The 14137-nt window shown below is 41.2% G+C and overlaps 2 protein-coding genes across 5 annotated transcripts in view; one reads left to right on the plus strand and one right to left on the minus strand.

Annotated features, from left to right (window-relative positions):
• clcn2a (chloride channel, voltage-sensitive 2a) overlaps nucleotides 1-14137 on the plus strand; it is a 63219-nt gene that overhangs the window by 7919 nt on the left and 41163 nt on the right. The window lies entirely within an intron of this gene.
• On the minus strand, nucleotides 11468-13905 carry LOC102799853 (zona pellucida sperm-binding protein 4-like). The gene is made up of 8 exons (XM_006786486.2): nucleotides 13626-13905; nucleotides 13350-13537; nucleotides 13156-13253; nucleotides 12505-12662; nucleotides 12239-12431; nucleotides 12013-12160; nucleotides 11857-11932; nucleotides 11468-11586 (listed from the first exon to the last, which is right to left on the minus strand). Exons 1-8 carry the CDS (start codon nucleotides 13903-13905, stop codon nucleotides 11468-11470), a joined length of 1260 nt encoding a protein of 419 aa, XP_006786549.2.

Below are 14137 nucleotides of genomic sequence, written 5' to 3' on the forward strand. Positions count from 1 at the left end.
AGGTGAAACATCTGTGCTTCTCCTGGGGAAAACTGAGAGATGGATACAAATAAAAAAAATCTGATAAGTAAAGGCTCGCAGTGTTTCTTCAAAGTGTGGCTGCAGTCTAAAATTGGATTCTAATGTTGACAAAAGGATCTTTTGTGTTTTATTGTTTGCCATCAGCAAGATTCAGAGGATTTTCAGTAATGCTTGGATTTTGGCAGCAGAGGAACACGGGTGCTGTAGCAGGACTGAGCAGATGACACGGAGCAGATAGAGCGATATGGAGATCTGTTTGATAACTTCTTTACACGTATTGTAGTCCAAAAAAAGACTTTCCCCTCCTGTATTTACACTATACTGGCAAAAATCTTTTAATACACCGAGCAGCAGTTTTTACAAGACAATGAGACAAAAATAAACCTTTAATTTATTACTGCTGTTGGAGCTGGAGCTTTTACAACCTCTCAGCGCTGCTGTGACAATCCATTAAGAAAAGCTGTGCTGGGTATTACAAACTTGTCATATAAATGGTACTAACAACTGAATAATTGATACAATTACATTGCAGATGGCCATGTTTGCATTTCTTATTAGAGCCACCCCTAAAGTAAACTGACTTCTGAGATGTAAATAATACCCACTGATATATTGTGCACCGATGCTGCACAAAACCCCAGCTCTTGGAAATTGCTTTGGAAGGAATTCACAGTCTTCACCGATGTCTCTGAGCTTATTATCCAAAGAGAAGAGCAAAAACTGAGAAAAACAAGTTATTAATAACCATTGAGACTTTCACAAGAAGGAAGCATGAATGAATTTGATCATTTTAGGCAGTAGTGGTTGTTTTCTGCAGGAGGAATCTGCGTGTGACAGTTTGAAAGCAAACAACAATTTGGCGCATGGGTCACTGGCTTCTACAACTGTCAGATGCAGTGGCATGCTGGGACGGCATGCGGCGGCTTTCTGCCTCCCCGCTGTCTCGTGGGACGGAGGAACGGAGCAGGTAAAGTGAAGAAGAGGCAGGTCAGAGACTGAAAAGAAAAGAGACAGACGGTGTTGTGGTGACTTGGTTGTCGAGGTGTTGCCGCTTCCATCTGAAGCTTTTTCAAAGGCCTTTCTCAGAGGTGTGGGAGGTCTGAATGTGTCATTGGGTTTGCGTGTGTTTTCTCTTTTCAGAAGCGTGGGCAAGTTTGCTCTATAGGTCCTGCATGTGCAGTTAGTTTGTGATTATACGTGAGTGTGTGTTTGTGTGGGAGGGTATGCACTGCACCTACGCATATGTCTGCCTACGTACACAGTCTTAAACGAGTGCGTGGTGAAGTCGTTGTCAGAGCAGATGTCAGCAACAGCCCGTTCGTGTCCTTCCCGCAGCAGGAGGCTTTTACATTCGACTGCTGCAAGGATCAAAGTCCTCATCCACCTGAGAAGGAGAAGCCAGCCACGCTCCCCCGCCACTATCACCACCAACACCACCACCAGAGCACTGCAGCGCCGTAGAAATATACAGCACCTACTGTACACATGTTGAAATATCTTTTTTAAAAATGGATGGAAGTCTACACAAGGTGTTTTTTTTTATTTGTGTCTTTTAGCGATCCAATTCTTGCTATTTTAAAATCACTTTCAGCGTGTTTGTGTGTGGCCGCTGACTATATAAAGCAACATTACTGCATTTTTATGTAAAGAGAGCACACTGTGGCACACCAGGAAAGAAATCAATTTGATATTTTCCCAGCGAGACCGAATTTTAGCATGTGGATTTCAAATTTTTGTATGGATTATGGAGATTTTCCTCAAAAATGTTCCTTTATTTAATACAAAAACCCAACTTACGTGCATTTTTTTTCATACATGCATCCATACAAATACAGTGCTAACACACTATTTTCATAGCCTGCTAGTATGCACAGATTGCCTCTAGATCAGCAGCGAGCAGGTGCTCTGTCTACAGAAAACTGGACTCACCAGTGTGAGTCTATTGCCTCTCTTCTTTCTTTTGTATTGTTTGGTGTAAAGTGTCACAGACCAGTTGGGTTGGTAAATATGAACATGCTGCTTGCAGTTTACTTGTGTCACTCGGAAGGATTTCTGCCTTTTGGAATTAACAAAAGTGTTACCATTTCTCTCAGTGCCATTTGGTGCAGCTAGCTTCAAAAGTTGCCTTTGCGCTCTATGATGAGAGCTCTTCAGGATTCAAACACTGTATACATTTATATTCATATATTTTCAGCCTCTTTCTCTGTTGTTGTTGTTGTACACACACACACATACACACACATAAAAGCGCTGTCTCTTCAGGGGGGTTTAGTTGCTCATAGTCAGCATTCTGTTCGTTCTCCCACACAGACGCTGGCTCGAGTCCATTTCAGGTCCTGTCACTTCCCAATAGTGCTGTTACCTGCACACAATTGAACAGGCCACTGCACAGACTGCAGACAGAAGAAAATCTCATTTTAGGCGCTTCTTAAAATAGCCCGTGCTCATTGTACTGTGTTCATGAGCCAAATGGTATCCATTAAAAAAATGCATAGTAGCCATTAAAAATGTTTAAATGGTTACATGCTCTGTGGAACAACTTCAAAGTAGATGCAGGGGACAGTGACTTAAACCAAAATTCATGATTAGCAACGTGTAAAACAAAGCGGTGGACGAGTAAATGTGCTCAGTAACTAAAAATGCAGTAAAGGTCAATGTCAGAGGCAATATACATTTATCCTATGATAATAACGGCATAGTTTGTTGATGTGGCAATAACTAATTTCACTAATTTATGTACTGTTGAGCAATACTGAAAGCACAATATCAGGCTAAATGTGTAACTGTGCTGACGGGTGGGTGATTAGGGTGTACGGCAGGTCCTCAGCTCTGATTCCAGGCCACCTGGATATTTTTTGTCTTAACGTCATCCCACTGCTCTCTTTCCTTACACTTCCTGATTTTCTCTCTACTGCAACTCCCCATGTCACTGGATATATTCCTTTTCCTTTCGGTTTAGGAGAGATTGCTGCCTGTGTGGAACGTACAGGAGGCGGCACACATGACAAACACTCGCTTGCTGTGAAATCACTGAGCTGTTACTGCTCTGTTCTTATATTAGTGCCGTCAAATGTCATACAGATTTTATAGTAGAGAGCTGGCAGGTTAAAAAAAACCCCTTTGTGACAGATCTTAGCCGGGTACGGTCTATGGATGTAGTAATAGCTTCAAGCAATATTTTCATGACTAATTATGAATTATCTCCATGATTTCTAATGTTCAAATCAAAAACCTGCTTTTTCATCCCCTGAAAGTTCAAAACCCAAAGATATTTAGAATCATATAACACAAAGGAAATCAGCATTTTCTGACATTTAGGCATCTGTTGATAGACTAATCAGTCGAGTCACTGCAGGGTTGAACTTCAATCAAATCTAAAAGAGCAAAATGAATAAAGTTCAAATAAATAACAACATCAAGGCTTGGCTGAAGAGGTACCGAAGTTTGCAGGATTGACAGTTCAATATGAGAGAGGCCCGAGGGAACCAGATGATTCCAATTGGATGGATCGTGTACGTGTGTGCATGCGTGTGTGTGTGTACACCATGAACAGATGAACAAGAGGCATTGGGGAAAATAATATATAAAACACAGTGCAGTATTGAATTTTTGCAGACACCTGACTGCTAACCACATGATGCTGACTTGTCCGTCGTTTTGGAAGTGTTACATTCACGGTGACAATGTAAGGTCAAGTGAATAAGGCCTCAGTCACACAGGCCAGTAACCCCCTGGCAACAATATTACGGTTTGCCTGAAGATATTGTACAACTGGTCGTGAGGGAAATTGTGTTTTGTGACTGGTTGCAACTGGTTTGATCAGTGCAAGACTGACACGTATCACCTGTAGTTTGCATGGAGCATGTTGTTTTGGTCTCCAGTTATTCTACAAGTGCAGAGCCATCAAGAAAGTTTCATTCAAATTAAATGGCTCTGTCCTAGCGGTAGTGAAAATGCGAAACATGTGACTCCAAACGGAAATGGTAACCATTTGCTTTCGTAGTAAAAGCTGCACCTTTTGAAACATGCTGGTTGCAGCAGTAAAGCACAGCTTTTATTTTGAAGGGGAACATACTCCGTTAGTAGTTTGCAAGGTCCTCTGTACAAACTACAGGTGACTGCAGCAATCTGTTGGCTGCTGAGGAGGTTTTAGGTGCAGCACCCGCTTTGGCACCAATTTCACCTTGTGACAGTTTTTCACCTCCAATAATCACTCACCAGGGAATCCATATTTTTCCTTAGCGACCCGAGGTTGTATCACGTTCAACTCTTAAGCAACGTGTGCATGACGTCACCTACGTATACAGAAGCTTTTAAGTATAAAACACCATTAACAACAAAAAGAATGTACACACATTGTTGATTAAAAGTATCTTTTATTGCACTATATCAAATTTAAATGCTTAACATTTAGCTGCATATGCAAAAAACAAAAACACCTCCTCTCTTAAATGAGTCTGTGTTGATGTTTGAGTCTCTCTCAGTCCTTCCGCTGCCTCCCATCCCGTGTTCTGCTTTCCCACCGGTGTGACTGAAGTGTATTTTGTAATTTTTTTCCTCACACGTGTGCAAAAGTCTGCTCGACTACAAAAAGGTTTTCTGCTGCATGGAGCTCTGATTCACGGTTAACCATCCTAAAAGCAGCCTCCGCTACCTGCATGAATGCAAATGTAGACAGTCGAGTGAGTCGAATGTGTCACTTCCTCCTCTAATTCAATTTTCCTGTCCCTGGAGGCTGCAGGGTCCAGATTAGCTCGAGTGCTTTAGTCCTCTTGTTGTTCTTCTGCTCTCATCAATACACACTCAGCATGCGCTTAAGTAATCACACGGCTTTGACGGTATGTAGGAGTTTAAGGGTCTAAAACATCCGTCATTCACAACAGAAGAGATTAAAATCACGCCATGAATATGTGTTAATAAAAAGCAGCAAGGACGGAAGTTTTTTGATGTTCCAGCCTTCATCATTACAGCGTCAAATATTTGTCCTTGGTGTCGCCTCGTGGTGAATAAATTGTCTCGCAGCGCTCCTGAGAATTGCTGAATCATATAGGACGTTTTAGTTAATCTGTTGTTCTGGACTCGCACATGGTCGGACTTAGAAAGGCGGGAGAGTGTGGTGTAACAGTAAAGTAGGGGGTCGAGCGGGAGTGTGGTGTAACAGTAAAGTAGTAGGGGGTCTTACGCAGTAGAACGTCGCAGGACAAGTGGTCCTCGCTTCTTGTTAAAATGTTGGTGGCTTGATTTGTAAAGCTGTGCTCACACTGCCAAAATAGACTGACTACTAGACATTTGAAAGGACGTGGGCATTATAAAGCTACAGCTGAAGCCGACACTTGGTGCTGTGTGATGGACACGATGAGGGACTGATCAAAGTTGAGGGAGCCTCAGTTTTTTAGCAGCATTGCTTTAATACTGTAAAGCTCAACGAAGCGCATTTATTCATGCTGGCAGACACACACGAGTCCAAATATGATGTTCATGAGTGCTAGAGCAGCATTTCAGTATAGCTAACCATGCCTGGCTGTATAATAACTTTGCTGCTTATAGTGTTAATCAGTTTAGGGTAACTCTGAGGACAGATTTGGGCTTTTTTTTCTTTCTTTTTTTTTACAACCATTCACAAGTGATTAAAATTTCAGGTGAAGCCAAAAATTAATTAACAGTTTTAATGCTGATTATAAAAAATCAACTGTAAAACTAACAATAGGTTTGTCGATGCTCGCTTACAGTCAGGCTACACAAGTCAAGTGCTAATGGATGATTTTGTTGTGTATAATTGGCAAAAAAAAAGTCACCACCTGGATTTAACCAAGCAAACAGGTTAGAGCCCACAGTAATTAGATAATTACTACAGTGATTACTGTGTTTTGGCTGATAACAGGGTTTTAAGCTTAACTGATGCAGTGTGTAGCTTCGCATTTCATTCTCATTACATATTCTGTGGTTATGAAAAAGATGTTCCTATGTGTCAGAAGCATCAACTTATTGGTTTTCTTTAAGGAAAGAAAACAACTAGAGAGATTATTGAAACTAAAGCTGGATTAAGAACTGTCCAACACGTTACTAAAACCAGGAAGGATAGTGGAGAAACATTACCTTTTTATGACGTTAAGAAACAAAACCTCATGAGTCATCGTGATTGATTACTTAAATGTTTCTAGAAAAACAGTACAACTGGTGTTCATATTTATAGCGAAAGTAAGAACATTTCCACATGCACAGTCCAAAGAGAACTCTGGGGATTGGGACTAAATTAATTATTGGTGACGCTAATTGGAAAGCAAAAGGTCTTCAGTTTGCTAGGGAGCGTAAAGATTGAACTCTTAAACTTAAATGGAAAAAGGTCATGTGGTTCAATGAGTCCAGATTTATCCTCTTCCAGAATGAAGGTGCATCAGGATAAGAAGAGAGTCAGATAAAGAGATGCAAGTCAGCTCCTGTCTGTAGGGCCGGTGTTTGATCAGAGGTTGTTTCAGTCGTTTAGGTATGTAGTTCAGCTACATGATGGGTGCAAAAAATTAGGTCAGCTGACTACCTGAAACATACTGAATGACCAGGTTTTTCCCCATCAGTGGACATTTCTTTCCCCCCTGATGACACTCAGATGTTTAAGATGACAGTGCCACGATTAACTGGGCTCAATAGCAAAAGAGCGGTTCACACACACGCGACCACAGAGCCCAGACTTTAAGCCATTTTGCTGCAATGGTCTAACTCTCCCCTAATCAGTACAAATCACCAAGGGCTTGGTGAAAAATTCCTGCACTCTGAATGGGAATAAATGTGATGTTGCATAAACTCATTGAAAAGAATCTATGGTGAGTACACACCAAAAAAGGAATGAGTGTTTTCGGCTTACAAACTTTCTTCACATTGATGGGAGAATGTCTTAAATCGGTCCTGCAGGCTTACTGGCACATTGTTAGCACATTGTGATATTATGGATACTAGACAGTAAAATTCTGTTTTCACTTTGTACTGAAATTTTTAAACAAAGTTTCAATCTGTCGCTGATAGAAGCAAATCTACCAAGTGTCATCACATGAACCAGCTTTGCAAAGAACTACATTGAGTTAGGGCTGCTCGATTATGGCAAAAATGATAATCACGATTATTTTCACTGAAATTGAGATCTCGATTATTTGACAATAACAATGTATTGAATAATGACTTTAAAGATTGTCAAAAAATAATATAAAATAGTGTGAAAATACTGATAACAGTGCAAATGTTTGCAATATAAAAAATAAATAAAAAATGTAAACATCTGTTTAGTGAACTTTGCTGTTGCTGTGTTGCTCTGTGGTGCAGCTACGACACTGTAGCAAAGTTTATACACTATGTCTGCTTGATCCATGTCATTGTGGAAATGAACATTGTCTTTGGAGGTATGCTAAACGTAGTCCTTGTGGAAGATGTGTCCTGTGCGGTGGATTGAAGTGTGAATGAATGAGTCATTGTGCTGATTGAAAATGAAGATCAATAAGAGAAAATCAAGTAAAATATGTCTAATGTCTTCATTTGTCATATGTGCAGATTTTTATTAAAAATTATTTCATTTTCTGTTTTTCACTTCTCAAATTAAGTCACATAACTGAGTTGTTGCAAGTCTACGCAGGAATTTTGTAGTTTTTGCTGAGATGAAAGTCATGGATATACCACAAATCCACTTTCCAATAAACTAGTGGATCATATGCCCTTGGAACAAATGATTAGTGAGGTATCTTTTGACCTCTACAGCACGATCACCAGTTGCACTGTGCGTAAAATGAGCTTCTCTAACCCGGCTGTCAAAAAAATTCCCACAAACTGTCTCTTGCTGTGGTTTCTGCTAGTGATGATGATGGCTTTTAAGCTTTCTGGGAGTTTGCGGTGTCATCAAGTTTGCTCTACACTCTGTCAGTCAAGCCTAGTAGCAGCAGGTAAGCTACCTGTCAAAACTGGGGTGAAAAAAAACGTCACTGAGCTCTGGTGATGTGACATGGGTTTGGAGCAGTTTTTTGAAACATCTGCACTTTGTGAACTCGACACAGCATCGAAATGTCAGTACTGAGTGTCTCCTCACTAGTTGACATCAGAAGCTGCTGCTGGAGTACTTGTGGGGAAAAACGTCTAATTTTGTTTTTAATTCATTGCATCACTCTAAATTTTAATACAATAGTAATAATGTTTAATTTGAGGTATGTTGCTTTTATTGTGATAAGGACAGAGGAAGAAGAGGCAGAAAATAGAGGGCAGTATCTGAAGGCAGGAATCTGCTGCATGGGATATATGCACCCTAACGGCTGGTTAGCCGTGTTTGTTATATTTGAAATAGTAAAAATTAGTAAATGTAACACTATTCTGTTCTTTTAAAATAAATGATTTTCTGTTACAATCATAGGTGTGTTTTTGTTTTAGTTCAGAGTGTGTTCATGTTTAAAAAAAACAACTTTTTAATATGACATAACAGCCATGATAGTTGCCTCTGACTACTCCGCTCCACTCAGGCTTTTGCTGCTATTTAACCAATTAACTGACACCACCTTATTCATTGGAGACGTGCCTTCTTTCTCTCTGTGAGCACTGTGATCAATGAGAAACCAGTCAATACCAATCAGCAGGAAGCAGGAGCCGAACTGGTTTTAAAGGGTTTAAGTGTGGGATGCTAACCGACAATGTAGATACAGAGGTTAGCCATGTAGGAGTTAAGCTGGTTACAGATAACAGCTCATTTAACCCACAGGGTCCCACCTGCTGCTCTCACCGGGGGCCGTGCTCCAGATGGCCTGTGATTGGTTTCACACAGGCCGAAGTAAGAAGCACTAACAGGCCCTGTTTATACTCCCAGTGGGAGTTTGTCTGATGCTCATGGCGGATTTGTGTGCAACCATGTGGGTGCATGAAAATTTATTTGCCACCTTATAAAAGTCAGAGGGAATTGAGTTTCTGAGTGTAGTGATTAACATGGAGACGCTACTTTGCTGGTCAAGATCTTTAGACTTTGACTGATATGAGTCATTTAATTTGGGAGGTACTAATCTATTTGAATTTTATCTTCTATCTTCTGTGGCTAAGTGCTTTCTGTCTAAGATTCATACTCTGATGTACACAGCAACTCGGGGTTCAGTATTTTGCCCATGGACACTTTGGTGTGCGGACTGGACTGGACACCCCTGATTATTTTTGATTACATTAAATTGAAGCTGTCCACACCACCCCCATTTTGTCAGTTTTTGCAGCACATTGTTTCTTTACACTCATGCTTTGTTCTTTTAGAGGTTTGTAGTGCAGGTGTTCAGCACGTGCATGAACAAATATTAAGTCTCCATCGTCACTGAGCAGATCAGAAGCTTTTAGCAGTGGGGTTTCTCTCGCTGGTAACTGAGAGCATCATTGGCACCTCAGCTATGATTCACAGCACTGCTGCTTCCTTATCAAAGGACACTGAAGAATTGTAAAAGCCAAAAGAACAATTCATGTGTCACAATCAAGCACCAGCCTCCAGAGCTGAACAAAGTAGCAAATATGGAATTGGCAGAAACTGCAGTTCCTCCAGTTAAGTTGCTGAAAAGGATTCACCTTTCCAGTACATTCACCTGTGGCTGACACCAACTAAAAAAAACCCAAATACAGACTCGACCCATTCATGTCACAGAGTGCAGAGTTGGACACGCTAGGCTTTTCGGCTAGCCAAGTAAAAACAAAAAGTTAAATATAAACATAATGTGATGCTAGTACAAGGTATATTATTCAAGTGTCTCTCCCCCACAGTTAAGGCTAGAGTAGGAGATATTTAATCTTTATTATTGGCTCCACTCACCGTTGGAAACGGAGTCATGCATGCCACTTACACCACTAGTGAGTGGAGTCAGGTGGAGCCCCCTGTAGTTTAAAATTTGTCAGCTCTCAGAGAAGCCCTCCCCCTGTCGGTCTGTAAGGCCTCACTCTTTTGGAACATTTTCATAAAGCAGAATTATCTGAAAAAAATATTAAAATGATAAAACAAATAATAATAATAAAATGAAAAATAAATAAACAAACAAACAACAACCCCCCACATAAAACCAGACAGTGCCAACATGGTCACGAGTCATCTTTTATACAGTCTGTGGTCATAGTCATTGGCTGGAGGTGACATTATCACACTGTTCTTTCTAAAAGGCAAAAATCACCCCAATGATCTTACAGGAAATGCAGACTGAGAAAAACGTGCATGATATCATTATTGCATGATTGTAGGACATGCTGAGATTGATGTGAAGTTGTGTCACAAAACCTGAATACGAGGTTTTTAAATATTTTTCTTCATTGCACTTTCCAGACTGAACAGAGTTAATCTCATTTACTAGAAACAGATGGAAATGAATTTTCAAAACAATCTTACACCCTATATTTTATCAAAATGAAAGCTTTCATTATCTGGAGTTTCTCATTAAGGACAGAAATTGATCATTTACATGAAAAGCCCCCCAAATAATAGTTTCATGACAACTGCCCCTCACCCACCCCTTGTTTTTCTAACATTTAGCATTCCACACTGCACCTATTTTTAATCTATCAACCCGACAGCATTTTTAACCAGTGGCAAAACATTTTCCACTCTGTTTATATCCACACAGCAGCTGTTACTGCTCGCCATCTAATGGGCCAGTTCCTGAGAATTTTGCAGTGGTACTTAAATGCAGCCCTGCCTGAATATGATGCATAGCTGCATCATGTTTTAATGATTTCCAGCAGGTTAGAGGTTAAAAAAAATAAAAAATAGAGTGAGATGGACATCTGACAGCATGGTTCTCTGCACGTCAGACTGAACCTATACAGCTGCTCTGCTTTCCCTCTGCACCTCCTGTTCATGTGAGCAGAAAGACAGAGTCTGGAGGAGTCGTGATGCCCATCTCAATGAGAGGAGTTGAGTGGGACACAAAAAGGGAGGTGGTGCATAGAGCAGTGGAGGAGAGATGTTGCAAGTTGTAGCATAGAGAAATCTACAGGGACTGTTATCAAAAATAAAGTGGAAGCAGAAGAGGGAGCAAGAAGCCTACCAGCAAGTCTTGAGGGGTCATGAGTCTCATCTTAATGAGACATGGTAGGGAGGGGAAAAAAAGAGAAAACCCAAAACAAAAAAAACCATCAATACTTTGCATCTAATGTTGCTTGTCAAGCACATTTCCTGACATGCAGTTTTTCACCACTGAAAGTAAATCTGCTGTGTTATATATATTGCTATTGTACATTTTAGTATAGATTTTCCAAGCATCTAGTTGTAATGCAATCTTGCTGCTTTGTCAGCAAAAATCAGGGTGGCACCTTCATCATGTTACTGGCTTGACTTTGTAGAATATCTAGCTCAGCGAAAGTTAGTCACCTTCAAGCAATGATTTGAGACAAAACCCAGTTGTTCAGCATAGCTTTTAACAAGCTTTTTATTAAAAGTGACAGCCAGAAATGGCGTGCCAGTGGAAGGTCATCCTTTCAGTTTAGCGTTCAGTGCTGCTGTGGTTTTCTCAGTCAGGATCACTTCACCACTTGAGACTAGGCTCCTCTGGCTCTGGGAAACTTTGCTTGCTGCAGATACTGCTCTCCCTGCAAGGCAGACATTTTTTCCTTTAAGTGCTTAAAGAAAATCTTAAAGTGCATAAGTGAATATGTAAAGTTAAACATTCTAGATGCCATTTCAGCTCTTCCAGGGGGAAACCTTTCTACCTTTGATTTAAGCTTGCAAATGCCAATTTCAGTGCGATCTGCCTTCTTGAAGTGTAAAAGCTCTGGAAAGTTTTGCTAAACTTGCAGTTCTGTAAACTTAGGTCAGAATGCCAGGCAGTTTAAGTATTAAACTACAATCAAGATACTCACGCTGTCGATGACAGTACTGCTCACAAGAGTCCATGCTGGTTGGATAGCAAACAGCTGTGGTGCAGTGGATGAACACCTTTTAAAAAGATTTAAGTACATTTGGTCAAGAAAACTGTTTCTGTGAAGGGTACCCAATTTAAGTAAGCTCTGCTGTACCCTGTCTTGCTGTGGAAAGAAGTCGTTTGGATCCACAAATGTAAACATCTTTATGACAAAACGTTTGTGGTGCGTCGGGTACTGAAGCCCAGAGGAGCTGTCCACATGAACCACTGTGGTCAGGTATTTGTCATCACGGTACGGACACCTGCAGCCAAGAAGAATCCACCTTAGCGCAAAATACAAAGACTGTACAACAAAGTTGTATCAGATTGCTTTTATATACCCATTAAACAGAAGGTCCCACTGTGGCAGGCTGTCAGGATTTGGATTGGAAGTGGCCCAGCAGTGCTCCAAGTTCAGAATGATATTTGGGTCGGACCTTGCCAAGATGCGCACCTCAACATAGACTGGTTCCCGTAACACTTTGGTGATTGGGTAGTCTGACGCGGCATAGAAGGAGCTGTACGCTGCCACTTCTGCAAGCAGAGTAATAGTTTTAGTGCATACAAGTTCATTTCTGTACCGCTTCTTAGGGGTTGTGCCACTCACCCTCCACACATCCTTTTGTGCGGCACTGTCCACTTCCCAGTCTGAGCTCCACTCTGAGAGGTCCTGCAGCAGCAACCGGTACGGGAGGAGGAACAGGGTTCACCTCCAGGATGAGAGCCTCTGTGGCTGTGCCGGAGTACCGACACTGGAACAGTAGCCTGTCGGCAGAGCACAACTTTACGGTATTTAAGCAGTCAAAGGCCTACTTAAGTGTCAGTCCCTTTAAGAGTTAAATCATAGAATGAAAGGAAAACTACAGGCTAATTGCTTTGTAGTGTGGCATGATAACAGAGGCACTGGTTCTAGATATTAGTCCAATAGGATCGGCTGGTTCTCTCTTTCAAGTCCAACATGTACCCACTGAACTGCTTAAGCTTTTTGGAAATCATACCTTAAACATGCACTATCAGAAGTGTGAACCTTTTAGGGATGGCTGTCATTTTATTTATAGCACATTTAAACAAAATCTGACTGGCAGTGCTGTAGAGAAAGCACATTTACATCGCAGCTGCCAAAGGAGAAAAAAGTTTACAATACAAGGGGGTTTTATATTGAGTTAACTCGAATAAAAATAAATAATCAGTGCTTTTGTGTTGTCATTGTGTTCAGAATTTGCCAATTAATGACTCAATTCCCATTTGACAGACTCACTCAAAATGGCTGTCCCTGGTGATTGAGCCTTTTAGGCCAACTCCTACTTCATATGAAGACGACATGTGGTTTTCATAAACCACAAAACCATCCTCCTCCTGTGGGAAGAGGGGGAAAAAAATGACTGTTCAAGTGATTAATCCGATCAGATTATATTTTCATATCAAAGACTGTCTAGATAACCCTCCACCTACCGTAACTGTGGTGCCACATGCTGTCACAGGGAACTGAAAGATTGTAAAGGCAGAGGTGCTGTCGACAGGGGTACAGAAGACATCGTCAGTCTCCAGCAGGCTGATTGAGTCCAGTTCTATAGGTGGCAGGGTGGCATCTCTAGCCACAACCACCACAAACTGGCCATCCCTGGTACACTGCACAGTCACTGGGAGACAAGACAATAGATGTGTGAAGGTCTGCTCAGTTTGATATGTCCACCAACATGAAAAGAAACGTCACCGAAGCATAAATACCTGTTTTCCCATAGTAGCACTGTAGCCCATCAAAGCAGCAGTTCATTTTTTCACATTGTTCAGGGGTCAGATCTGGAGTCCCACACCGGAGCTTCTGAGCCTCCTCTACCAGGCATTTATCAAGAGGAGCTGTAGTTGGAGGGACATTTGACTGTTGTTGAGACCACTGAAAAGAATGAGAAGTTTGAGGTTTCTGCAGAGGAATCTTCCAGGAATGCTGCGCAGTAACACAACAAACACAAACAACCACAACACTAAACGACAGCTTGAAAAGCTTCATTATGGTGTTGATAACTAAATACACACTGGCCAAATCTACAACAACCACATCTATGGCTGGGATGCAGTCTTTATATGTGATTGATTGTGTGTAGTTCGCTATGAACACCGCCTCTCATTGTTAGTAGTCAATTGTGTGCCAGCCCTGCAGAGTTAATCAGCTGGGAGCTGACAGGTGGAGCTTATTGTCTGCTCATCTGTCTGAAAAGAAGTCATTACACGACTGCTGAGTC

This window comes from Neolamprologus brichardi, chromosome 18 (assembly GCF_056152115.1).
Source record: "Neolamprologus brichardi isolate AB-2024 chromosome 18, ASM5615211v1, whole genome shotgun sequence".
In the NCBI taxonomy this organism is placed as follows: domain Eukaryota; kingdom Metazoa; phylum Chordata; class Actinopteri; order Cichliformes; family Cichlidae; genus Neolamprologus; species Neolamprologus brichardi.